Below are 27782 nucleotides of genomic sequence, written 5' to 3' on the forward strand. Positions count from 1 at the left end.
CACCTGCAGACCTGCTTCACAGCCTGTGAAGTGACTCCCCTGCAGGTGGGGAGCCGGGGGCTCAAACTGGGGTCCTTACACTGCCATTCCTTGTGCTTTGCACCATGTGCGCTTAACCCACTGCGCTACCGCCGGACTCCCTACCAGTTCTCAAAGGTATTTTCCACCAGCTTCCCTGCTCACTGGGTGATTGGATTGCTGGCAGGCATGGTGAGTGGTGCCATTGGTGGGAACTTGATTCCAGAGGCAATAGTCACCTTCCTCATTTCAGTCCCCCAGGCTGCTCTGCCTGTTAACGGGTGCTTCCTCCATCTGGCCACTGACACCTTTGATGGTTTCTTACAGGTGGCGAATGGGAAGTGGAAGCAGATCAGTAAATACTGTCCCCTTGACCTCTACTCAGGGTAAGAAACGCCTTCCTCCTGCTTCCATGGTAGTGGTGGATGGGGCTGTTCCGTGTGAAGAGGGATTGTTCTATGGTTTGGGGGTTTTCCATAGGTTGTGCTGAGGGGAGCATTATATAAGGTGGGGTGTTTCTCGAGCTTGGGTGGGGAGCTGCTTGGCTGTGGTAGGCCAGGAATCTGGGCAGGGGTAGGGCACTTTCTTTGGCTTGCTTTGCCTGGACATATTCCTGACTTTACCTATGGCATGACAGGCTGGGCAGAGTTGCTGTGAGGAAAGGTCCATCAGCAAGGTCAGGGTAGGGACAGGGAGGCCTGTGTGGAGAGGAGTAGCTTCCAGAGGCCGGGGCAGTGGAGAAGGCCTGTGAGGCAGACTTGGTGAGGTGTATCCCACTGTTCCCCGTGTGTCTCCTGAGTCCATCCCAGAGGCATGTTTGGGAGTGACTGTGAACTCTTGCTCTCATCTGGAGGTTACAGCAGAAGCTGAAGGAGAGTGGGAGAGGCCCCTCAGCCCTCATGCTAAATCTGGGCTTCCAACACTTGGAGGTCCCCATGTCGTTTGTTGGCCCTGAGGTCAGGCCCATACCTGTACTTCCCGGCCCTGGAGACTTGGTGCACGACCTGCTTGTTGCGTACTTGGTTCCACTAGAGGAGAACAGTCTGTGAGGCCATGTCTGTCACCTGCCAGGGTGGCCTATGGGGCTTAGATACCTGAGGAGACCAGGAAGCCCTCTTCACCCTCATGTCCGTGAAGTTCACAGTGCCAAGGGAGTGTTTATAATGAGGGCACCACAAACTTGGACTTATACTCTAACTCAAGAGCCTGACTAGCCTGGAGTAGGGCTTGCAGGTACAGAGAGAATGTTCTAGGCTTCTTAACTGACTGTGTAGAGGCTTGTGGTAGCCAGAGCACTGTTCCTTAACCCATGAGGTGTAGAGACCCCCTGGACATGTCACCTGAGCCTCATGTTGCTGACTGTAAACACTTCCTTCCTCCCCTCCCCCTTTCCCTTCCTTTCTCTTTTAATTTTTTTAAATGTTTATTTATTTATCCCCTTTTGTTGCCCTTGTTTTTATTGTTGTCGTTATTACTGTTGTTATTGATGTCATCGTTGTTGGATAAGACAAAGAGAAATGAAGAGGGGGGGAGACAGAGGGGAGAGAAAGACAGACACCTGCAGACCTGCTTCAACGTTTGCGAAACGACTTTCCTGTTTTGCGCTCTTGTGCTTTGCGCTCTCTTAATTTTTAAGAGTTACATCTTTATGAGAAAAGAAAGGAGAGAGAACCTTCGCCTCACCCTGGCACTTGCATGCTGGGGACCAACTCAGGACAGCACGCTTAGGAATCCAGAGCTTTATCCACTGTACCACCTCCCAGACCACAGACTAGACCGTGGTGTGGCTGGGGAGGTGGCTTGGCGGGTAGAATGAACAAGTGTTAGGCATACGGCTCGAGCTTTAATCCCCAGCACCACATATGCTGGAGTGTTGTTTTGATCTTTCTCATAAAAATAGATTTTTAGAGAAAGTAAAAAGACTGCTTGTAATTGTATCAATAATACCTTTCCCTTTTAGAAATAAACAAAGAATGCACTTTGCCTTGAAAAGCTTGTTACAGGAGGCACAGAACAACTTAAAGATTTTTAAGGTAAGAGTTGACCTCTTTTGTTTGACATTTGGGGGCTGGGGCCATTGGCTGTCTTTGGACTGAGCTAGGTGAACTCAGGGTTCTCTAGACCCACTCATGCGACAGGGCCTCTTGAGTAGTGGGGTCTCCTTGTAGGGTCTTTGCGAGTCCATTACTTTCAGCTGGGTTTCCTCCAGCCTACATGTCGGTGGTCTCAGCATTTGTGTCTTGGGCCAGGACTCTAGTCTTTGGTTTTTGAAAACTTTTCTTCCTTTTCACCTTTCAAAGAGATTTGCCTCCCAGTGTATAATAGTGTGGCAAGGTACCCGGGGGTTTCCTCACAGGAACACCATGTACAGGGGGACCCAGGTGGGGCATATGTCAGATCTCAGGTCCTTTTGCCCAGCTGGCAGGGCTGGAGGTGTTTTCCTCCCAGCCTATTGGGGACCATGCCGCCTCATCTCTACTCTCCTGCAGAACGGTGAACTGATCTACGGCTGCAAGGACTCCCGCAGCCCCGCAGCTGATTGGAGTGAGCTGGCACACCACCTAAAGCCCTTCTTCTTCCCGTCTAATGGCCTGGCCAGTGGGCCACACTGCACAAGGGCTGTGATCCGAGAGCTGGTGCGAGTCATCACACGAGTGCTGCTGAGTGGCTCTGACAAGGACCGGTTGGGCACCCTGCGGCCTGGCCCGGAGCTGCAGGGTCCTCGTGTCTGCGAGGCCAGTCCTTTTGGCCGGAGCCTGCGTCACCAAGGTAGGCCCAAGTGAAGGTGTGGAGGGGGAGCAGAGTCAGCAACGTCGCCTGCGTGGGTGCTGCCCAGGCTCACATAACTCATCGGAACCACCCGGACCCTGTAGGAACCCCCAAAGCCAAGCCTTACTGCCTTTCACTCCTGGGTGGGGAGACTTTTCTCTTCTCTTTAGGTCTGTCATTTGTAGGACATTTGGGTGAAGGAAGCTTCCTTCCTTAACTCCCATCCCACCTAGTTGTGTCCTCTGGTTTGTTGAGTACTTTCCTTTGCATCATTCTGTCCCATCAGTGTTACTGTTCTACAGGATTTCTTGGTCGTCTCTGTCTCTGGTGCTGGAGAAGGGTGGAGACCCCAAGGGCAAGCCCTTCAGGGCTGACATGGCCCAGTGGGCAGTGGCATGCCGACAGGTGTGAATGTCCACCCGTGCCCCCTGTTTCTAAGAGGCCGAGTTCCAGCTGAGTCTCACCCGGCATCTGACTGTGAGGCTCCACCCTGTAGCCAGCTTAGAGGTTGGGTCAGGACCTCCTTGTGGGCGCCTGTGCTGTCTGTCAGCAGGCTCCATGGCTCACTTAGCTCTGCGGCGTGCGGAGGCACAGCAGGGAGGGTTTTTTAGGGGGCTGACTCAGAAGATGCGGGTTATTCAGTTTTTGTGCTCAGGACCCCTGAGAGCTTAGACCCCAGAGGACGGCTACTGGGGTGTGACTTCAGCTGTTCCTGCACAGGCTCTGAGGTGCTGCTCTTCTGTCACAACTGTTCAGGCACGAAAGTCACCCCTTGGGAGTCGGGCGGTAGCGCAGCGGGTTAAGCGCATGTGGCGCAAAGCCCAAGGACCAGCATAAGGATCCCGGTTCAAGCCGCTGGGGCCCCACCTGCAGGGGAGTCGCTTCACAGGCGGTGAAGCAGGTCTGCAGGTGTCTGTCTTACTCTCCCCCTCTCTGTCTTCCCCATCTCTCTCCATTTCTCTCTGTCCTATCCAACAGTCACAACATCAATAACAATAAAAGACAACAAGGACAACAAAAAAGGAAAATAAATAAATATACAAAAAAAAATTAAAAACAACAACAACAAGAAGGCAAATCACCCCTTGCCCTGTACACTGGGTTTTACGAGCCCAAGTGATGGCTGATCATTTCAGAACATTTTGATGAAATTGTGTCTATGTTTTGGGCACATCACTGTTTTTAAGTAGAAAGGCTAGAATGACATATAAAATAAATGTCTTCCCTGGGACACGCTGTCGACACTGGGGACTTGCTTTCCACTCTCTCTGGATATGCAGGCAAGGTATGGTCTTAACACAAAAGTGCTGTTTTGTAATTTGATTATTTTTTTCTTACCTAATTAGGTTGATTTTTGTATATGAGCAAGTGTACACTGAGATCTTTTATTGGCTGGTCCACTGTATGAATAGCCTGTGGTTTTAACAAACCCCTTCCAGGGGCTGGAGAGACAGCACAATGGTTGTGCAATTGCCTGAAGCACCAAAGGTCCCAGGTTTAATCCCCGTCATCACCATAAGCCACAGCCGAGCAGTGCTCTGGTGGGAGTGACGTCAAACAGACAGACAAACCAACGAAATTCCTTCCAGCTGACCCTGTGTGCCTTCACTCTGCCTTGAGTGCTGAGCACCTCCTACCAGAGGTGTTTGGCCGTGGCTGAGGCAGCAAGGGCTCAGGTTCATCCTCCTTGCCTTGTGTTTGTGTTTGTTAACGGGACATGGCTTCTTCCTTCCTCATAGCATGGAAGGTGGCTAGATGCCGATCCCCCCTTCCTCCCAGCCCACAAGCCATTGAGGGGTTGAACCTGGGGCCTCTGAGCTTCAGGCATGAAGCCTTTTGCATAACCATTGTGCTGTCTCTCCAGCCTACTCCTAGATCGGGAATGTCTGTTTCTCATTTTATCATTATTTTTTTTTTTGGCTAGGCCACAATATGGCCATTTAAAATCTTGTGTCTGTTATACTTAAAGGTTTGTCTCTATATAAATTTAGGTCTGGGACTGGTGGGAGGAAATGGACGCTGTCTGCGAGGGAGGGGAAGCACAAAGTGAGAGCAGGCTGCCTGCCCTTGCTTCTGTGACCAGCCGCCGCATGTGCTTGTGGGGCAGGGGATGGCCAGCCGCCGCATGTGCTTGTGGGGCAGGGGATGGCCAGCTCGCAGGCCACGACAGTAAACCTCTTCCTTCCCTGATGTTCTTGGTAGGAAAAGCCCCCCTGGAGCACTCGGGGTTACCAAAGGGCTGTCTTCTGTACAGAACTCTCCAGGTGCAGATGTTGGACCTGCTGGACATCGAAGGCCTCTACCCTCTGTACAGGCGGGTGGAGCGGTACCTGGAGGAGTTCCCTGAGGAGAGGTGAGGGCCGAGCCCACTGTGCTCTGCCCACTCACACACTGAGCACAGGCCCCCGGGAAGCTCTGAAGGGGAGACGAGCACGGGAACATAGGTCACCCTACCAGGAAGCTTGCTCAGGCCTCCTGGCATCTTACCCCATTCTCTCTCCTCTCTCGCCCCTGCCACAAGGCCTAGCTGTAATTTAGTACCTATTTGGGGGGTTTGTGGCCATGTGTCTTTTTTTTTTGAGGGGGTGGGGAATTGGATAGAGAGAATACTGTTTCAGAATCTTTGGAGTTACATTGTTTTGTCTTTGTTGCTCTCATGTGATTCTAGGAATTTAACACAGGGCCTCTTGAGCGCAAGGTGGTCTTTCTCTTGCTGAGCCACCTCTCCGGGCTCCCCTTTTTTAAAATTTAATTTAATTTATTAATTTTTTTCCCTCCAGGGTTATTGCTGGGCTCGGTGCCTGAACCATGAATCCACCGCTCCTGGAGGCTATTTTTTCCCCCTTTTTGTTGCCCTTGTTGTTGTAGCCTCGTTGTGGTTATTATTATTACCATTGTTGATGTTGTTCGTTGTTGGATAGGACAGAGAGAAATGGAGAGAGGAGGGGAAGACAGAGAGGGGGAGAGAAAGACAGACACCTGCAGACCTGCTTCACCACCTGTGAAGCGACTCCCCTTGGGGAGCCAGTGGCTCGAACCAGGATCCTTACACCAGTCCCTGTGCTTTGTGCCACACTGCGCCACTGCCCGATCCCCATCTCCACTTTTTTTTTTAGTGGTTTTTAAAGTTTTTTTTAATAAAGCTTTTAAATTTTTAAATTTTTTTTATTATCTTTATTTATTTATTGCATAGAGACAGCCAGAAATCGAGAGGGAAGGGGGAGATAGAGAGGGAGAGAGACAGAGAGACACCTGCAGTCCTGCTTCACCATTGGCAAAGCTTCTCCTTTGCAGGTGGGGACCAAGGGCTCGAACCCGGGTCTTTGCACACTGTAATGTGTGAGCTCAACTAGGTGCGCCACCACCTACCTGGCCCTTTTAATGTTTTTTTAAGCCAGAAAGCATTTGTGACTGTGATGGTTCCCAGACCCAGTAGTTAAGGGTTGTGTCGGGGCCAGTCCTGCAGAGGGCAGTGCTGCTCCACAGAGCAGCGAGCCTGTTTCATCAGACCTGAGTTCTAAGTGTCGGCCAAGGGCTTGGTTATTGGGGTCCACGCCAAGGGTGTATGTGCAGAGGCCCAAACTACCTCTACCTCTGCTGCCCTTTGACTAAGTGTCTCTGATACTGAGCTTTGGAGTTGCTGAGTTGTCTTGAAACTGCTTCAGAAGGAACCTTAGCATTTTGATAGAACATTAGGTGTTCCTCAGGCGAGGCATGCGGCTGTTCAATCACTCGAATTTCAAAAACTCCAGGCAACACTGTCATTCTGCTTTTACGTATGTTTGTGTTTTTCTCCTTCAGAAAAGCACTGCAAATTGATGGACCTTATGATGAAGCATTTTACCAGAAGCTGCTCGATCTTTCCACTGAAGACGATGGGACGGTGGCCTTCGCACTGAAGAAGGTATGCAGGCCCTTTGGGAAACCTGACGTGTAGGAGCTGGGTGGCAGCGTGCCCGGCTGAGGGCCCACGTTATCGTGTGCAGGGACCAGGTTTCAAGCCCCTGGTCCCACCTGCAGAGGGAAGACTCTGCACACAGTAAAGCAGTGCCACAGCTGCCTCTCTGCCTCTCTACCTCCTCCTCCTCTCTGTCTTCTCTGCCAAATAAAAGACAAAGCAGGAAGAGAAAGAAGACATGAAATGTATTCCTTAGCCTCTTTTTTTTTTATTTTTATATTTATTTATTTATTTTCCCTTTTGTTGCCCTTGTTTTTTTTTTTTTATTGTTGTTGTAGTTATTATTGTTGTTATTGATGTTGTTGTTGTTGGATAGGACAGAGAGAAATGGAGAGAGGAGGAGAGAAAGATAGACACCTGCAGACCTGCTTCACCGCCTGTGAAGTGAACCCCCTGCAGGTGGGGAGCCCGGGGCTTGAACCGGGATCCTTCCACCGGTCCTTGCACTTTGCTTAACCGCTGCGCTATCACCCTACTCCCTCCTTAGACTCTTAACAGTCATGTGGGGTTTCCCCCTAAAATGGTTTCCCGCTACCTTCTGATGGTTGAGGCAGAACATTGGAGACTGAAAAAGGGTCCCAGCATGTGTGAGGCTCTGTCCTGAGCCTTAGCACCACTGAGGAACATCAGGCCACCTAGGGAGGGTCCGTCAGTGTGGAGCTGTGCTGTGGTGTCTCTCTTTTCTTCTTTTGTGAAGTAAAACAAATGGATAAGTCTGTCTGGGAGTGGTAGATCGTGTATGAATGGAACCCTGGCATCACAAAACAACCCCAAATTCCCCCCAGATTGATGGGCCAAGCGATACTACATGACTTCAGTTATTAGTATTTTTCCTTACTTCCATCAGGCTTCCTTGACAAGGCCCCGACCTCCCCTCACTGTGCTGGGGTCTTTCTCTGCTGTCTTAGAACGGGGATTGTGGGCTGGGGGCAATGGTGTACCTAGTTGAGCACACACGTTACAGTGCACAAGGGCCCAGGTTCAAGCCCCTGGCTCCCCACTTGTAGGGGGCAAGCTTCATGTGCAGTGAAGCAGTACTGCAGATCTCCCCCCACCCCCTTCTACTTCTCCCTCAGTTTCTGTGTCTATCCAAAACAAGTAAAGGGGAAAAAATGGTGGTGGGGGGGCAGGGTGTATGGGCAGCTTCTTTGCCTTCAGAATTCAGGCCGAGCAAGGTGCAGCCTGGGAGAGTTTATCCAGCACAAGGCCTGCTCCTGTTTCTGTCGTTCTCTGAAATCAGGGAGTTCAGGACCTCTGTGAACATGCATAGGAAAAAATTACATCTTTATTTTCCCTAATCTCACACTGAAATTTAGCAATTCTTTCCATTATACATGCAATAGTACCCATTCTAATTGGTCAGCAGGGACCCCGACTTTGCCAGTAAGTGAAATTGCAGACGTGTCATTATAGCGTTACAGTCATACTGCCAGAGGTTTTCTGTGTTGCATAGAGCGCTATGCAACACGTGAGATTAAAAAGGTTTTAGTATTTGCCATGATCACCCTATGTATTTTATTTTATGTGCTTAAAGCATTATTTTGAGTGGTATGCATGGGCTTTATCGGACCATCAGAGACTTTGCTAGATGCCGACATAGCTACGTTTCCCTGTTCTACTGGGAGTGCAGTGGCAAAAGGCTAGAATACAACAGTGCCCTCTCCACATGAACACGGGCTCACCTGCGCTGGGCCTGATGGTGTTTAGTTCCCACTTGTGGAGAGTCCACTCCACTGTCTGACTGCTTCCCCTTCATCAGCTACTGCCTGCCTGCCTCCCTCCTCCCTTCTCTCTCCCTTCTTTATTACTTTTTAATTTGATAGAACAGAGCAAAATTGAGAGGGGGAGAGAAAATGAGATGCCTGCAACACCGCTTCACTGATTATGAAGCTTCCCTCTACAGGTTGAAGGTCAGGGTCTTTGCACATGGTAGCATATGCAATCAGCCGGCTGCATCACCGCCCAGCGGTCCAGCCGCTGGGTCTTCAAGGAGGAGAGCAGAGGAAATCCCTTCCAAAGCTGAGGGCTGTGGGGGAACTCACTGAGGCACTGGGGCAGAACTGTTAGTAGGTGGGGAATCCAGAAGTGGAGCCCCTGTCGGAATCAAATGATGACTGCTGCCTTGTGCTGTCTGCATTGAACGCGGGTGTCTGTGTCTCTGAAACTCCTTCTAAATAAGCGTGAGTTAACTTTTAATTTTATTTTTAATTTCCTATGTCAACCAATTATTGTTGTAAGAGACTTAAAACAACAACCCCACCACCAATGTGCCTTGGAGCTCCACTTCCCCAGAGCCCTTCCCCACTAGGGAAAGAGAGAGGCATGCTGGGACCATGGATCGGCCAGTCAACACCCATGTTCAGCGGGGAAACAATTACAGAAGCCAGACCTTCCACCTTCTGCAACCCACAATGACCCTGGGTCCATGCTCCCAGAGGGATAAAGAATAGGAAAGCTATCAGGGGAGGGGATGGGATACGGAGATCTGGTGGTAGTAATTGTGCGAAGCTGTACCCCTCTTATCCTATGGTTTTGTCAATGTTTCCTTTTTATAAATAAAAAATTAAAAAAAAAAAAGAGAGAGACTTAACAATCATATCACAGCTATCAGGGTAGCTAAAGTAAGAACCTTGGGACAACACTGAGCATTGGTGCTCATCCGCAGTCGTGGGCTGGTACATGGCGCTGGCCCCTCTGGAAGACTTTGAGCTCCATATATATAATTTTTTAGATATTTATTTATTTTTTTATTCCCTTTTGTTGCCCTTGTAGTTTTATTGTTGTTGGATAGGACAGAGAGAAATGGAGAGAGGAGGAGAGAAAGACACCTGCAGACCTGCTTCACCGCCTGTGAAGCGACTCCCTTGCAGGTGGGGAGCCGGGGGCTCGAACTGGGATCCTTAACCAGTCCTTGTGCTTTGCGCCACCTGCACTTAACCCGTTGCGCTACCGCCCAACTCCCGAGTTTGAGCTTCTTACCAAGCTAAACACAACTACTCTTGTTTACTTGTCACAGGGTAACAAGGTGGGAAGGTTTATGTTCTTCCAGATCCTGCAGGCAGTAAACTCTGCTGGGAACCAGCAGTGCTGTTTTCAAGAGCTGAGAACTGGCTGCAGCCCACATGTCTGTCAGTGCCCTACAGTAGGTGGCACAGACTGAATCTGCTGAGAATGAACGCCAGGAGGTCACAGTAATCCGAGTCTGTTTCTGCGGCACTCTTGGGATGACAAAGACGAGTGATTGCCGTAGTTGTAGAGGAAGGGGGGTGGGTGCGGTCGAGCAGGTCCATGCAAGGGATTCCTTTTGCCTTCATTTAAGGGATTGGCGTGGGGATTAAAGCTCTGTGCCGGCTGCCACTGGGTGCACACCCTCATCGAGTGTGCTCAGGCGCACATGAGCGGCAGGCAGACACTAGGCACACGGGAGCAGGTGTAAACCTGGGAGATTGGAACAGGAATATGATTTTTTTAACCTTTTTTTTTCTTTTAATATTTATTTATTCCCTTTTGTTGCCCTTGTAGTTACTATTGTTGCTATTGATGTCGTTGTTGGATAGGACAGAGAGAAATGGAGAGAATAGGGAAGACAGAGAGAGGGGGAGAAAGACAGACACCTGCAGACCTGCTTCACCACCTGTGAAGCGACTCCCCTGCAGGTGGGGAGCTGAGGGCTCAAACCGGGATCCTTACGCTGGTCCTTGCGCTCGGTGCCACCTGCGCTTAACCCGCCCGACTCCCAAGATTTTTTTTTGTCTTTTTGCTTGCTTGTTTTTATTTTTTAGATAGAGAGAAAGAGATCACAGCACCAAAGCTACCATCAGTGTGGTGTGGGCTGGCTTCAAACCCGTGTCTTGTGCATGGCAGAGGAGCACATGTAAGTGAGCTGTTTGGTCAGAACAGAATTGGAGTAAGATTTTAGAATGTAAGGATGTCACTGTCCTGGCTGTAGTGTTCCGCCACACTCCGTGCTGCCTAACATCCCCCCCCCCCCCCCTGCGCTGTCTGGAATATACCTTTGGTGCTGGTTCTCCGAGGCTGCGCTGTACAGCCTAGCTCTGTAAGGAGGCTTAACCTCTAAATTATACACTGACTTTAGCACACATGACAAGATCGATGTCATTTGCACAAAGTGGTCAGATCACCTAACTGCGTTTGTTTTTAAAGAATATATCCTCATCATTAAATGACACATAATTAAATCGTTTTAAAAATGTTCCCATTGGGTGTTTGGGACCCATGCATCACTTTCTGAGTGTGAATCTGTAATCATCTCGGAGCAAGTAACGGAGTGAAAAAGATCCAAGCAGTGGGCAGACTGTAATGAGACAGTGTTCCTGTTCTGCTGCGAGGGTCGCCTCTCACCTTCCGTTAGTTGGGATCCAAAGAGGGTGGTTATGAACTTGAAGCTGGGCGGCAGGTAAAGAGCGTTTCTGAACGGGCAGCTGATTCAAGGTTTTTCTTGTTAATTGAGCCTGCCCCTCTGTTGAACAAAGAAAAGAGAGAACATTGTCTTTATCTCAAAGTCCTAGAAACTGTAGCCTGTGTCTCTCCCATAGCCTGCCAGCAGACGATCTCTAGAAGAGGTCGGGCAGAGAGCGTCTTCAGCCTTATGTACTATGCGGTGTCTTTCCACCTCTAGAATTCAGCAACCGCAGTAGAGAGAGACGTGAGCACCCCGTGCTCCAGGGACACTTGCTGGCAAAGTAGATGGTGGAGGGGCAGCAAAATAGCTCACCTGGATAGTGCGCTGCGTCATCATGTGCACACCCCACGTTCAAGCCCGGCTCCCACACTGGAGGAGGTGTCTGTGCCATGCTTTTTCTCTCTCTCTTTTTTATTTTATTTTATTTTATTTTTTAAATATTTTTTTAATGAGAAAGATAGGAGGAGAGAAAGAACCAGACATCACTCTGGCCCAAGTGCTGCTAGGGACTGAACTCAGGACCTCATGCTTGAGAGTCCAATGCTTTATCCACTGCACCACCTCCCGGACTACTTTATTTTATTTATGTATTTATTTATTTATTGGATAGACAGCCAGAAACTGAGGAGGAAGGGAGTGATAGAGACAGACAGAGAGACACCTGCAGCCCTGCTTCACCACTTGTGAAGCTTTCCCCCTGCAAGTGGGGACTGGGAGCTCGAGCCTGGGTCCTTGCACTTTGTAATGTGTGATCAACCAGGTGTGCCACCACCCAGCCCCCTGGTTTCCCTTCCTCCCTCCCTCCTTCTCTCCCTCCTTTCTTCTCCCTCTCTTTCTGTCTCTCTCTCTCTCTCTTTCTCTCTGTCCCCTTCCCCCCTCTCCCCCACTCCTTCCCTTCCCCCTCTCTGTATCTTCCTCTCTCTGTCTCTCTGTCTGAAAATGTCATTTCAGAGCAATGAAACCCTGGTGATGACCAAGAAAAATAAGGCAGTGGGGCTGCATTTGGTGCCTGTCCCATAGTTTGATGAACTCTGCTGAGTTTTGCTTGTTGGTTTTCATATTCTGCACGTGCAGTAGTGGTGCCAGGATATCAGAGCAGTACTCCTCCCTCTCTGACTGTCTCTCTCTCAAACAAAGTGGGCAAAAAACTAGCGTTGGGATTAATTGGAATTGTATGTGTGCAAGGCCTCAAAGCTGCTAAAAAAAATCAATGTTCACATTTTTGAATTTTTTTATCTTTATTTATTTATTGGATAGAGGCAGCCAGAAATTGAGCGGGAAGGGGGTGATAGAGAGGGAGAGAGACAGAGAGACACCTGCAGCCCTGCTTCACCTCTTGCAAAGCTTTCTCCCTGCAGGTGGGGACCGGGGGTTCGAACTCATGTCCTTGCTCATTGTAATGTGTGCGCTTAACCAGGTGCGCTACCGCCCAGCCCCCATTTTTGTATTTCAGTCCTTATATGCATAAGCATACCTGTAGGATGCGCTCTTCTAACTAAAATCACTAGGCTTTTCTCTGATAGACTCGCAGATCTCCTCCCCCAAACGAATTTCTTCTGTGTGTATTCCTTTGCCACACTTGAGGACCTTGTTTCTCTTGTGTTTTCAGAAAGTAGTAACCACTAGTATTTATAACTTTCTTGGTTTTTGTCTTAGTAACAGATCGTATTATGAAATATAGTGCACACAGAAAAGCGTGCAGAACAAAATCCCCACAGCCCATTAGTCATGAAGCAAATCCTCCAGATATCAAAAGCTGGCAGCTAACCAGAAGCCTTCTTGGCTCTCTGACCACTCAGAGTTAACTCTTGTATTCACTCGTGTCCCTGGACTTTGGTTTCTCTTCCTTTTGACCTTTGTATATGAAATCTCGCAGATAGCTCTCATGAAGTTTTTTCTTGGCTTTATATAGTGCTCATGAGACTTAAGTTCTTGGCTGTATCTCCCAGATTTTCACTGTTTTATAGCAACCCATGGCATGAACACACTGTACTTTATCCATCCCACTGTTGATGCCTATTGGGACTGTTTGTGGCTCTTTACTATTCTGGATCAAACTGCTCTTAGCATGCTTACACAGATCTCTTGCTGCCTGTGTGCATGGATTTCTCGAAGGTATGCTCTTTAAGAGTGGAATTTCCGAGCTGTGGTCTGAACGTGTTTGATTATAGTCGGCACCGTAGACAGGCGGCCTGTTTCCATTCCCTGCACCAGGCTCTCCACCAGCCGCGTCTCTACACTGGGCCCTGGAGCTCTGTAGTGGTTGCTTCTTGTGGTAATGATGAAACTGTGTGTGTGTGTGTGTGTGTGTGTGTGTGTGTGTGTGTGTATATTCCCTTTTTGTTGCCCTTGTTTTTATTGTTGTAGTTATTTTTGTTGTTGTTATTGATGTCGTTGTTGGATAGGACAGAGAGAAATGGAGAGAGGCTGGAGAGAAAGACAGACACCTGCAGACCTGCTTCAGTGCTCGTGAAGCGACCCCCCACACACACACAGGTGGGGAGCCAGGGGGCTCAAACCGGGATCCTTATGCCCGGTCCTTGTGCTTTGTACCACGTGCGTTTAATAACCGCTGCGCTACCGCCTGACTCCCGAAACTACATATCTTTTCAAGTTTGCCGGCCATTTCCATTGCCTTTTCTGTGTCGTGCTTCGTGTCTTTGATTTGAAGGAGCTGTTAATGCCTTTAGGGTGGGAGACTTTTGTCAGGTGTAAGTACTATAGATAATCTTACCTATTGGGTAGCTTCCCCTCTCACTTTTTTTTTTGTGTGTGTGTGAAGGAGGGGCCTCACATGTGTGACTTTTTCCCTTCAGATAGTGTCAGAGAGACAGAGAAGGAGAGACACCACACACTAGAGCTTCCCCCAGTACTGTGGCACTCCCACATGGTACCAGGGCTTAAGCCTGGGCCACACATAGGGCAAAGCAGATGTCCTAACTGGTGAACTGTCTCTTTAGCCTCTCGTTTTAAAATTTGATTTATTGTTTTTTTTATTTGGTGTAGAGGAATGAATTGAGGACTTTGTGCACTGTGCTGCTAAGCTGCCCCCTAGTTTTTGTTTTTGTCTTTTTGCCATTGAGGTTTTGTTGGGGATTTGTGCCTGCACAGCTCCACCGCTCCTGACAGATATTTCTTCCTCCAGATAGAGGGTGAGAGACAGGAAGAGAGGAGGAGGAGGAGGAGGGGCAGCTGTCCCACAGCACTGCTTCAGGGCTTGTGAGGCTTAATCTTGGTGTGGTGCTCCTTCCTGGTGGTGGCTGGGGGCTTGGGCCTGGTCCCTTGAGTCTGGCGAAGTGTTCGCTCTACCAGGCAAGTTCTCTCCTGGCCTGTACTCCATTTCGATTCACTGCTTTTTTGGGAGGGGGGGGTCACTTCTCTAGTAGCTTTGAAGCGCCCCGTTGCCCCTGTTGCTTTTGTGTGGTGCCAGGAATCAAACCCAGGGCCTGAGGTGTGGTGAGACATGTGCTGTGCACTCTGCCTTCCCTCCTAGGCCCTTTTTTAGTTTCAGAATAGAGTCCTTTTCAGATGAGGAGCTATAATTTTATTATTTTTAATAACTTTTTTTTTTTTGGTAATAGATAGACACCCAGAGATAGACAACAGAGCACTGCTCAGCTCTGGTTTATGGTGGTGCTGGGGATAGAACCTGGAACCTGGAACCCCAGAACCTCAAGGAAGAGAGGTTTTTACATGACCGCTATGCTGTTTCCCCAGCACAGGAAGCTATAATTTTAGTGAAGGTTAATTTATGTCCTTTTCCTTTTATTTTTATCAAAGAGGGAGAGACAGTGATTGAGTACAAACCACACTTCCAGCATTTCTGATGTCCCGCTCATCACTGTCTCTCTTGTCACACAGCACCAGATCAAATCCCAGGCGCTAGGCATACAGGGCACACAGCTCACACTCTGCCCCGCACTGTGCGTCTCTCTCCAGTCAACGTCAGCGGTCAGGTCGGCCCCAATTACGTGTCTCGTGTTACTGGCCCTTTAACTTTATGTCCGCTGTGATACCTGTTTACACCAGTTTGGCCATCATGAGTGAAAAATATTTTCACTATTCACATTTCCTTGACTAGTAAGACTTATTAAATACGAAGGCAAGTGCTAAGCTGGAATTTCAGCAACCTTTCCATGATGTTAAGAGAAGCTTTACAGTTTGGTCAGTTTATTTGACCCATACTGTTTTTCTTTTGTTTTGTTATGTCTTTTAAGATTTTGTTTATTTATTAATGAGAAAGATAGAGGGAGAGGACCAGACATCACTCTGGTACTTGGGGATTGAACTCAGGACCTCATGCTTGAGAGTCCAGTGCCTTAGCCACTGCACCACCTCCCAGACCACCTGTTTTTCCATTTAATTTTATAATTACTTATCTTTTTTAAATATTTACTTATTTGTTCCCTTTGTTGTTTTTTTATTGTAGTTCTTGTTGTTATTGATGTCGTCATTGTTGGATAGGACAGAGAAATGGAGAGAGGAGGGGAAAATGGGGAGAGAAAGATAGGCACCTGTAGACCTGCTTCTCCGCTTGTGAAGCTACTCCCCTGCAGGTGGGGAGCCAGGGCTCGAACCGGGATCCTTACACTGGTCCCTGTGCTTTGTGCCACCTGCGCTTAACCTGCTGCACTACCGCCCGACTCCCATAATATTTATAAATCTATATAGCATATAGTATAGTCGTCGTCTTCTTTTTTAAAATATTTATTCCCTTTTCTTGCCCTTGTTTTATTGTTACTGTAGTTGTTGTTGTTGGATAGGACAGAGAAAAATGGAGAGAGGAGGGTAAGACAGAGGGGGAGAGAAACATAGATACCTGCAGACCTTGTGAAGCGACTCCCCTGCAGGTGGGGAGCCAGGGGCTCGAACCAGGATCCTTCCGCCAGTCCTTGCTCTTTGCACCACCTGTGCTTAACCCGCTGTGCTACCTCCTGACTCCCCCTAGTCTTTTTTTTTTTTTTTTAACATTTTGTTTATTTAGTCATGAGAAAGATTGATAGGAAAGAAAGAAATAGGCATCACTCTGGTGCATGTGCTGCTGGGGATTGAACTCAGGACCTCATGCTTAAGAGTCCAGTGCTTTATCCATTGTATCATCTCAGAGACCACCCAGACCTGTTTTTTTTTTTTTTTTAATCTTTATTGGTTTATTGCATAGAGACAGCCATAAATTGAGGGGGGCTGATAGAGAGGGAGAGAGAGACAGAGACACACCTGAAGCCCTGCTTTATCACTCATGAAGTTTCCTCTTGCAGGTGGGGACCAGGGGCTCGAACCCAGGCCCTTGCACTTTCTTTTCTTTTATTATTATTATTTATTTATAAAAAGGAAACACTGACAAAACCATAGGATAAGAAGGTTACAACTCCACACAATTCCCACCACCAGAACTTCATATCCCCTCCTCTCCCGATAGCTTTCCTATTCTTTATCCCTCTGGGAGTATGGACCCAAGATCATTGTGGGGTGCAGAAGGTGGAAGGTCTGGCTTCTGTAATTGCTTCCCCGCTGAACATGGGTGTTGACAGGTCGATCCATACTCCCAGCCTGCCTCTCTCTTTCCCTAGTGGGGAAGGGCTCTGGGGAATCGGAGCTCCAGGACACATTGGTGGGGTTGTCTGCCCAGGGAAGTCTGGTTGGCATCATGCTAGCATCTGAAACCTGGTGGCTGAAAAGAGAGTTCACCTAAAAAGCCAGACAGGTTGTTGACTAATCATGATCCAAGTTGAGAGCATTAATCCTTGGGGGATTAATGTTTTACATTCTATAGTAAATACAATAGTTTGTACATGCATAACATTTCTCAGTTTTCCACATAACAATACAACCCCCAATAGGTCCTCTGACAAAAGTTTGGTTTTTTTAATGTTTTTACTAGTAACTTAATAATAGTTTACAAGTCATGACCACAGAATGTGAGCTCAGATCTACAGGGATGCAGAGGTCACATAGGCTCCTAAGCTGAATATGGGTCCCAGATCACATCAGATTGATGGGGTTTACATAGTCAACAATATTTATACACCTTTCCCATATTTGGGAGCTACTCTCTTCCTTGCACTTTCTAACATGTGTGCCACCACCCAGCCCCCAGAGCATGTTTTTAAAATATCTTTAAAGGATTTATTTTAAAAAATGTTTATATTATCTTTATTTATTGGATAGAGACAGCTAGAAATCGAGAGGAAAGAAGTGATAGGGAGAGAGACAGAGAGACACTTGCAGCCCTGGTCACCACTTGTAAGCTTTCCCCCTGCAGGTGGGTACTGGAGACTCGAACCCAGGACTTTAGGTATTATAACATGTGCACTCAACCAGTTGCACCACCACTCAGCCCCACATTTTTAAAAGATTTATTTCAAAACACAACACACCGACACACACACACACACACACACACTGTGTTATGTGAAAAGCAGTTCCCAATTTCTTAGTTAAATGAGCCTGGGGTTGGCTTTGTGCTCTCCCCACTCCTCCCTGCTCAGCCCTGCTTGTGGGATGCACAGCTGGGTGAACTCTCAGGTTGGTTCCAGAGGTGGCCTGGCCTTGGTGGGAGGATTGTCTGACCGGGAGACAGGAGGTGATCTGGGGCCCCAAACTCAAGGATAGGGCATATTCCTTACCGTGTGGATCACCCAGGTTGGAGCCCCGACACGACATGGGAGGTGCCATGGCACTGCAGGAAATTCCAGTGCTGTGGTTTCTCCCCTTGTTTGGCTCTGTCTGAGAGAAAAGGGGGCCTGGTGCAGTGTTGTTTTATATATATATTTACTTATTCCCTTTTATTGTCCCTTGTTGTTTTATTATTGTAGTTATTATTGTTGTCGTCATTGTTAGGAGAGAAATGGAGAGAGGAGGGGAAGACAGAGGGGGAGAGAAAGTCACCTGACTACTCACAAGCATAAACTGCTTGTGATAGACCTGACTCCCAGTGCAGTGTTATTTTTATATAATGTATTTATTTTTTTGCCTCCAGGGTTATTGCTGGGCTTCAGTGTCTTCACTATGAATCCACTGCTCCTGGAGGCCTTTTTTTTTTTTTTGCCTTTGTTGTTTTTATTGTTATTATTGCCATTGTTATTGTTGCTAGATGGGAATAGGACAGAGAAATTGAGAGAGGAGGGGAAGACGGAGAGAGAAAGAGAGGCACCTGCAGACCTGCTTCACCACTTGTGAATCAACTCCCCTGCAGCTGGGGTGCCAGGGGCTTGAACTGGGATCCTTACGCCGGTCCTTGTGCTTTGTGTCATGTGCGCCTAACCCACTGCACTACCACCTGGCCCCCAGTTATATATTTTTTTAAACTGAGAGCTATTCATACTAAAACCTTGAAATGATATATGAAACTTCAGAGAAAGAGGGCAAGAATGATGCCCCAAGTTCTACTCAGAGGTGAATGCATTTTTTTTTTTTCCTGCTGTGACAACACGTGACTATGAACTGGCCACCGTGGTGAATGTTGTTTGGGTCAGTACACTCCAATCTAATGCCTGTAGTGTGGTGTTGACAGCACATGGTTAGAACCAAGGCGCCAGGGTCTGAGTCGAGCCCTGCTGTTGGCTGAGTCGCACAGAGTATGCAGGTGCTTCTCTGTCTCCTTGTCTGTGAAGTGACACTGCACAGAGATAGCCTGGCCACCGTCTGTCTGTAGCATCCTGCAGTGGTAGCTACCTGATATCCCAGCATGCAGTCTGATATGAAGGATGCCTGTGGCTCTTGAGCACAGCCTCACCCAATCTCTGTGTGCCTCTGTCCTGAGGTTGGGGTGGTGTTTACTCAGCACTGCCTGTCTGAGCACACTGGTAAAGAAGACTCCTCTGTCCTGTAGGAACACGGGCCCCACACAGAATGCCTGCAGTAAGAAGGGAGGGAGAAAGCAGGGTTGCGTAACTTGGACTTGGGCTTCCTTTATACTTCCCGGGCTGGGGGGGACAGGCATGCATTGTGGCGGCATGGTAACTGGAGCTGCCCTTTCCTTCCCCACAGGTTCAGCAGTACCGGGTCGCCATGACTGCAAAGGACTGTTCCATCATGATTGCACTGTCCCCGTGTCTGCAGGACGCAAGGTAAGGTGCCTGTTGCTGTGTCACGTGGCCTTGGCCTAACAGAATTGTGTGGAGTGATGAGAGCATTGGTTTCTCCGTTATTTAGAGACTCCCCTAGCAGTTTATGCTTGTGAGTAGAGTCCAAGACTTGGTTAGTGTCATGGGGTTTGCTCTAGCAACTTGTAATCGAGTCAGAAAGATATGTGTGGAGGGTTGGGGAAGGTAGCATAATGATTATGTAAAAAGGCTTTCATGCCTGAGGCTGCAGGATCCCAGGTTCAGTCTCCACCATAAGCCAGAGCTGAGTAGTGCTTGTGGATGGATGGATGGATGCATGGATGCATGGTTGGATGGTCGGATGGGGAAGAGATGGAGAAAGAGGAAGAAAAAGGAAGAGGAGACACTTGTGGAGAGTAATTTAAAAGGTTCAGCTAGTGAAGATATCCTAAGAATGGATGCAGTTTGAACACTGTGGTGTGATTGCTTTATTCAAAGAAGTCCCCAGGTTCTGTCAAAGCTCCAAGGTCTGAGCAGCTGTAGCCCCCAGGGGTACCTGCTTCCTGTGCTTTGTGCCAGGTCAGGCTGCCGTGCTATCTTTATCAAGGCATCTTGACTTGTCATTCATAGCTGCGAATGTCCCTTCCGTCCTGTGTCCTGTCCGCAGTGTCTATGCTTCTTCCTTATCCACTTCCCACGCTCTCTTTCTCTTGGGAATTCAGGATAAACGTGACAATCTCCCCACAGTAACTAGACATTCTTTTCAGCGCTGATCCCCCACACCCAATATTTGTGAAATGTTCTTTGACTTCCTTATAACGTTCTGGGTTAAGATGACCTAGTGAGCTGCCAGTCACCCTTTGTTGTGATGCTTTTAAAATAAAAAGTCTCAGGAGTCTTGCTCCCTAGCAAGTACAGAGTTGTCCACTTTCAGAAAGGGTCAGAACTGAATACAAAATAAGGGCTCGTTCTGTTGAGTTGAAAAGTCCTGTTGTCTCCTAAGAAAATGCCCATAGGACCCAGCTGAGACCTCTGTTTGCCGAGGTTAAGCTGACGTTAGATGAGAGAACCACAGGATGGCTTTGTCCACTGTATGTAGTGAGTCTGCCATTGGGAGAGAGATGTCTGAATGTGTGCTTTGGTGGACACCTCCGAAAATGTCGGTTCAGGGGCTGGGTGGTGGTGCATGTGTTAACAGTGCACAAGGACCCAGGTTCAATCCCCCGGCCCCCACCTGCAGGGGAAAAGCTACATACTTGAGTGTTGAAGCAGTGCGGCAGGTGTCTGTCTACTCCTTCCCTCTCGGTCTCTCGCTGTATCTAATAAATAAAAAATAGGTATATTTAAAATGTTGGCTCCGAGGTGGATATGGGGGCCAGAGAAATAGTCCACAGGACTCACAGGCGAGAGAGATCACAGGTTAGATACTCGGCACCACCGGTAGCTACAGCTGCACAATGCTTTGGTTCAAAAAAGAGATGAGGGGACCCGACAGGCAGGCGCACCACTCACTCCTCCAGCCGGAGTGAGTGGACGCAAACCATGGGGTCAGCCGAGACGCCAAGGGCGCCTGACATGTTGGGAGGCAAGTGAGGAAACGTGTCCAGGAGGTTCTAAACCACACGGGCACCTCAGACTTGGGGGTGGGAGCACACGGAGCATATCCACAGTGTTACATCATCTTCCTCAGCAGAAACAAAGGGTGCTGCACGTCTTCATTCTGAACAATTAGAGAAAGACCGCTAGTAGCTTCCACGGCACAGAAGGAGCGAGGGACAGAACCAGCCTGGGCAGGGCTCAATCTTCTGGGTTCAGACGGCGCGCTCCGTGTCTCCCCTGGCGCTCAGTAACACATGCACCCAGCTGGGTGCACCACTGCCTCTCCCCCCGCCCCCAGTTGCGTAACATCTTCATCCTGAGTACTTTCCCTGGGTGTTAGGAGCAAGAAATATAAAGATAAACATGAATTTATTTAAGGAAAGGAATGAGAAAATGGATTAGGGACAAAGGATTGACCATGGAAAGCGTTTCATAAACATTTACTTAAGATTATTTTAATCTTAGACATGAAGTGTTTTAAAGTGTGCATATCCAAGTTTGTATCTGAGCCTTAGATTTGGGGGAAGTTAATCAGATAAGAGGTCTAGACTCCAGTCATCAGTTTGAAGAGGATGAGAGCCCTTAAACAGAATTGTGACCCGCACCTGGTATGGTCTGAAGAACCATAGGCCCGCTGTGGTCAGACACTGTGGTGGAGCCCGGGGCCTCTGCTTAGGGGCCTCAGACAGAGCTGCCTGGCCTTATTTTGGAAAAATAATAATAAATGTTTGGGAAAGGACTGAAAGCCTGACTCCCGGGTCCTCTGAGGAAGGCCCCACCATCTGTGTCTGAGTCCCCGGGAGCCTGCGGAGCAATCTCAGCCTGGGGAGGAGGTTTCATTTGTCAGGAGCCAGTATGATTGCTGTCCCAGGCTCCCAGGGAGTTTGTGGTCAGCACAAGGTCAAATTCCCCCCCGAACCCCCAGCAGCAGCAGCAGTCCTGTGCAGTGTTCCCAGCAGCCTCTTCATGCGATGGATTCCTCTCTTTATACATGCTATCTTTCCGGCTGCTGGTTCTGGTGAGAGATTGAGATGGCCTTTAAACTGTGTGGTCCCTCTCCGAGCCAGAGATCTTAGTGGACCCAGCTCAGCAGCATAGGGGTTGGGGTTCCGACCAAGAAAGTAATTAGTAACCTATTTGCTGCTCCTTAGAGATTTGCTAAGACCCCAGCAACAGAGCCAGAGACTCACTTTTCTTACAAACGGTGTTTCAGAGTAGGGATTACTAGTCTTACTCACAGGAATCAGAACAGCACTGTGTGCACCAGCCTTTTATCACCCAGGCAGGAGAACTTGCAACTGTCATTTTGTTTTCAGTGTTGTCTAAATCTCGAAGAATAGGAAGCATGGGGAAAATCAGGACTCCCAAGTACTTCCCTTGGGCTATCCCAGTTCACACAGTGGATTTCACTAGGTACTGAATGCTCTGAAGGTTACGTGGGGCACAACAATCTTTGAATTCAGTTATGGGGGCCGGGTGGTGGCACACCAGGTTAAGCGCACATACTACGAAGCTCAAGGACCCACACAAGCATCCTGGTTTGAGCCCCTGGATCCCCACCTGCGGGAGGTAGGGGTGGGGGTTCACAAGTGGCAAAGCTGGCCTGCAGGTGTCTGTCTCTCTCCTTCCCTTGTCAATTCCTACCCAATAGAAATGAAAAGGAGAGAAAAAAAAAAAAAAAAGGCTGCTAAGAACACTGGATTTGTAGTGCAGGCACCAACCCCCAGCAATAACCTTAGAGGCAAAAAAATAAAAAATAAAAAAAAGAATTCACAGTTATCCTAAGAGTTTCAAAGTGCAAGTAATTGTTCATATTTTGTCATAAGCACATAGTTCTGCTTATGTTTAGGAAAAAAAACACTACAGATAAGATTTAAGAATCGAACATGAAACTAGATCTCTTTCCAAAGGTGAAAAGCACCAAGAAGCACAAGCTGCTCCCGGATATGGGGAAAGATACATAGCGAGTCTGTTCTTAGGAGCCAGGCAGTAGCGCAGCGGGTTAAGCGCACATTGCTTGAGGTGCTGGGACCGGCCTAAGGATCCCGGTTCGAGCCCCGGCTTCCCACCTTCTGGGAGTTTCTTCACAGGCGGTGAAGCAGGTCTGCAGGTGTCTGTCTTTCTCTCCCCCTCTCTGTCTTCTCCTCCTCTCTCCATTTCTCTCTGTCCTATCCAACAACAATAAGAACTACAATGATAAACAAGGGCAACAAAAGGGGAAAGAAAATAAATAAAGCAAAAAAGTCTGTTCGCGACACCTCATCCACTTGGCTGCTGGATGGCCAGATTCACTTTCTATTTCTTATTAGATTTTGTAATACTTGGCTCACGATAGAGTGATTGTTTTTTTCCTGCTTTCATTTATACCGCTGGGCTACGGGGAATGTCAGCTACATGCCCGACATGATTGCTTTTCCATCTTCTGAACCTTAACTCTGTCTGGCCTGGGGTGGTGGCTCGGGTCACAGCACTAGCCCCCGCACACTGAAAAACGCGCAGGCGCGTAGTAGGTGCTCTCTGAGTTGGGAGGGGAGGTTTGGGGAGGTTGATCCATTCTGAAGCCACCTTATCTCCTTGCAGCCCTGATCAGAGGCCCATCGTCCCTTCATCAAGATCCCGGTTTGCCTTCTCTGTGTCTGTCTTGGACCTCGATCTCAAGCCCTACGAGAGCATTCCTCACCAGTACACCCTGGACGGCAAGATAGTCAGCTACTACTCAAAGGCTGCACGCGCCAAAGATGCCGCCGTCATGTCGACACGGTTCAAGGAGAGCGAAGACTGCACATTAGTTCTCCACAAGGTCTAACTTCCTTCCGACTGTCTTTGAAACTTGAACATAGAACGTGAAGGTGGAGTGACAGAGCTCTCTCTTCTGTTGCGCTGGGTGACTTTTGTCTGTGAGTGATTTGCTTTTTTAACCCCGCCTGAGGTGGGACTGCCTCGGGGAGACAGAGTGGAAGAGCACTAAAAAGTAAATAAATAAATAAATCGGCAAAGCATCTCGGATGAGCTCAGGAGCTGTGACCCAGGAAGCGGTTCACTAAAACTGGGTTTTCCACAAAGCTCCAGCGAAACACGCAGGAGAGCTCTTCCTCCCCAGACAGTGCTCACGCCGACTCCTCTAATGCAAAAGCCTTACTCTAAGACCCAAGGTTTGGATCTCTCACCACCAGACTCCTAACATAGAAAACTTGAAGTACCACACATAACTTACAGTTTCAACTTGGGAGAAAACACAGATACTACTGGAACCTTCCCAGCTGAGTTACTCGGTCCCTTTCCAATAGAAACCCAACTTCAGCACAGCTGTAGGCGGCCCCCTGCCACAAAGTGGGTTGAGCTGTTGTGAGTCCAGAATGTGAACTCTGGGACCCGCTGCAGACGCCATGCTCGCAGCCATGCACTGGGCAGCAGGGAGACAGGACTCGGGTCAGGGTGGACACCATTCACTTGGACGATTTCTTTTTTCTTCCTCTTCTTTTCTTCTTCTTTTTTTTTCCTTTTTTTCTACCCAGTGATTTCATCTTTAACTTTAGGGGAGGCAAGTGTTTTTTCCCATCTGAAATTGCTGCTGTGATCTGGAAGCAGAACTGCGGCCATGCCTGGGGTGGGTGTCACGGGGTGGCTTTGCTCCTGGTAGCTCTGACCCTGACATTTGTGGGTTTTGGGGGTAGCTGGGGAACCTCACAGTCAGTTCTGTCAGAGCCAGCGTGGACTTCTCCCCCTTCCTCGTACTGTTCCTCAGTTCTCCTGAGGCGTGTGGTGTTTGGGCCTTATGTGGTGCTGTGCCACCCCTCACCCCCACCCCCAGGGCTGTCAAGGCCCCACTTCTGAAGATGAGCAACTCCTGGCTGGCACCAAGAGGGTCTTAATTGGGGTCACTGAGTGTGCCCAGCTGCTATGAAAACTGTTGAGAATCTTGGCTTCAGTTTTTTTTTATCCTATGGTAGATTGTATAGATTATTTATATCATCATTTTTGAGGGACTAATGAAGGCTTATTGTAACATATTATAATACTAATGAAACCATGGAATTGTATGAAAATGAGACTATTTTGCTGACTGTAAATTTTTGTGGGAAATTTTGTGATAACTTGAGAATTACACTTGTTTGAATCAGGGTAGCTCTCCTAGAATTTATTCTTCTATCCTGTCTTAAGGTTACTTCTTTCTTCAACACTCAGGTGCAAAGTGGCACTCAGCTGACACACACCTCTCTCTGTGTGAATCCTGTGTTGGGTCTTGGAGGCTTTGGAGATCACACCCGCAGGGGTGGCAGCAGGTGGCTCTCGCGGGCAAGTTGCAGGCCCCACAGTGCCAGCCGGGGGTGGGTGTCGCTGCTTGGGTCCCGCATCTTTGTGAGGAAGTGGGGTGGGTGAGCTGCCCTGGCTGGACCGTCCTTTTGTGGCAGAGAAAGTGAATAAGCCTACCTTGCTGCCCACCTGCATGTGACCCTCTTCCCTCCACCCCCGTGGTCCCTCTTCTGTGGCATGTATTGATTGGACTCATGTCTTTCTAACACTTAAGTGGGTGCCAGCAGTCAGCGCAGCTCTTATGCCTCTGGGGGACTTAAATGAGAAATGTTTCTTTGGAGGGACAGGCGGTGGCACAGCCAGTTAAGTGCACGTAGTACTAAGCACATGGATCTGGATTTGGCCCCCAGCCCTCCAACTGCAGGGGGCGACACTTGACAAGCAGGTACACAGCTGTCTTTCTCCCTGTCTCCCTGTCTGTTTCTCTCTCTCCTATCCAATAAAATGGAGGTGGGGGGGAGGGTCTATTTCTTTGTGGATGGCGTGGCCTTCAGACAGTGGATGCAGGAATGCGGAGGCCGCACATGTAAGGGACAATGCCATCTCTGCTGTCTTAACTTTTTAAAAACCTAAACACACCACATTTGTTTTGTAGAGGCCCAAGGGGAGAGAACGCTTCAGACACTGCTTTCCAGACTGGAAGGCCTGGAGGGCGGTGCTGCTCCCTGATCTGAGGAATGTCCCAGAAATGAGGCTCTTGACAGACCTCCTCCAAGAGTCCCCAGGTGGCGGAGAGGCCTGCTGCTGCTTCTGCCCTCAGTGTAGTGTGAGTTGTGGGGGCAGTGCACACCCGCTCTCGCACACATTTTCACATGTTAAACAACAACAACACTATGTGTCACCTATTTAGCATTTTGTATTTAAATAGCTTTATTTATTTTTCATGTCAAGACAGGTGTATATAATGTGCCATAGTGGCAAAGACAACAGAAGATATGATTTCTAAGTGGAAAATAACATGTTTCTATTCAATAAAATCACATGCTTCTGGGTGCCGGCTCTCCTTCCTAGTTTTCCTTGGGACAGAGGCATGTTACCAGGCTTTCTAGAGTGGCTTCAATGCCCAGCACACTGAGAAGGGTTCGGAAACTGAGAGGAGCAGTTTGTATGACTCTGTTCTTGTCCAGCTCCAGGGCTATAAAGAAAATAGATTTGGTTAACACACGCGCACACACACGCACACACACACGCACACACACGCACACACACACGCGCGCGCACACACACACGCACGCACACGCGCACGCATGCGCTCTACAGTGACTTTTTTTCTTTTAAAGATTTTTACTTATTCATGAGAAAGGAGGAGAGAAAAAGAACCAGACATATTCTGGTACATGTGCTGCCAGGGACTGGACTCATTTATCCACTGCTCCACCTCCCAGGCCACTCCAGTGATATCTTTGCACAGTGTGTGCTTCTCGCTCACTGCTCACTGCTGAGCAGACAGGGTCTAGCTCTCTGCTGCAGGCTAGAGGTCAGCTAGGACCAAGGTCATGACCAAATCCTCACATGTACTTTCTGAATAACCACTGATTATCATAATCATAAAAACAGACATAAAATGTATGTCAAGGGGGCCAGGCGGTGGCGCATTGGGTTAAGCGCCCATAGTACGAAGCACAAGGACTGGTGCCAAGATCCCGGTTTGAGCCCCCGCTCTCCACCTGCAAAAGGAGTCACTTCACAAGTGGTGAAGCATGTCTGCAGGTGTCTTTCTTTCTATCTCCCCCCCCCCCACTTTCTCTCTGTCCTATCCAAAAAAAAAAGTCTATCAATGAGGAGGCAAGTGGTGGCACCCAGTAGAACACATGTATTAGGGTGCGCAAGGACCCAGCTTCAAATTCCCAGTCCCTACCTACAGAGGGTGAAACTTCATGAGTGCTGGGGCATGTGTCTCTTTCCCCTACAATCAGTCTCTCTGTATATATCCAAAAAAAAAAAGGAAAAACAGCGACCACATTGGATTCATCATGCAGGCACTGAGCCCCACTGATACCCTTGGTGGCAGGAAGAAAGAAAAGAAAGAGCCAGGGGGTCGGGCGGTGGCGCAGCGGGTTAAGCGCATGTGGTGCAAAGCGCAAGGGCCGGAGTAAGGATCCCGGTTCGAGCCCCCAGCTCCCCACCTGCAGGGGAGTCGCTTCACAGGCGGTGAAGCAGGTCTGCAGGTGTCTGTCTTTCTCTCCCCCTCTGTCTTCCCCTCCTCTCTCCATTTCTCTCTGTCCTATCCAACAACAAATAGCATCAACAACAGCAATAATAATAACCACAACGAGGCTACAACAACAAGGGCAACAAAAGGGGGAAAAATGGCCTCCAGGAGCGGTGGCTTCATGGTGCAGGCACCGAGCCCAGCAATGACCCTGGAGGAGAAAAGAAAAAAAAAAAAAAAAAGGAAAGAGCAGGCATCATTTGTGCCACCTGCGCTTAACCCGCTGAGCTACAGCCTGACTTTATTTTTTTACCTTTTGTTGCCCTTGTTTTTGTTATTGTTGGATAGGTCAGTGAGAAGACGAAAGAGGAGAGGAAGACAGTGGGAGAGAAAGACAGACAACTGCAGACCTGCTTTACCGCTTGTGAAGCGACCCCCCTGCAGGTGGGAAGCCGCAGGCTCAAACGGGATCCTTAACGCCAGTCCTGTGCTTCGCTAAGCCCG

General features: G+C 48.7%; 2 protein-coding genes across 3 annotated transcripts in view; one reads left to right on the top strand and one right to left on the bottom strand.

The window, feature by feature from the left end:
* Positions 1–26117, top strand: part of IPPK (inositol-pentakisphosphate 2-kinase) — a 56259-nt gene extending 30142 nt beyond the window's left edge. For both annotated transcript variants that reach the window (XM_060200588.1, XM_060200587.1), the window contains 7 exons: positions 346–404; positions 1979–2051; positions 2508–2787; positions 4990–5140; positions 6589–6691; positions 19158–19237; positions 23393–26117. In XM_060200588.1, the coding sequence (XP_060056571.1) occupies positions 346–404; positions 1979–2051; positions 2508–2787; positions 4990–5140; positions 6589–6691; positions 19158–19237; positions 23393–23618 (972 nt within the window). In that variant the 3' untranslated portion in view covers positions 23619–26117. The remainder of the gene's footprint in view (positions 1–345; positions 405–1978; positions 2052–2507; positions 2788–4989; positions 5141–6588; positions 6692–19157; positions 19238–23392) is intronic.
* The window catches only part of CENPP (centromere protein P), a 211436-nt gene continuing 209625 nt past the window's right edge, over positions 25972–27782 (bottom strand). Inside the window, exon 8 of the mRNA XM_007529174.2 lies at positions 25972–26261. Within this exon, the coding sequence (XP_007529236.1) occupies positions 26134–26261 (128 nt within the window). The 3' untranslated portion in view covers positions 25972–26133. The remainder of the gene's footprint in view (positions 26262–27782) is intronic.

Source organism: Erinaceus europaeus, chromosome 10, assembly GCF_950295315.1.
Source record: "Erinaceus europaeus chromosome 10, mEriEur2.1, whole genome shotgun sequence".
Classification (NCBI taxonomy): domain Eukaryota; kingdom Metazoa; phylum Chordata; class Mammalia; order Eulipotyphla; family Erinaceidae; genus Erinaceus; species Erinaceus europaeus.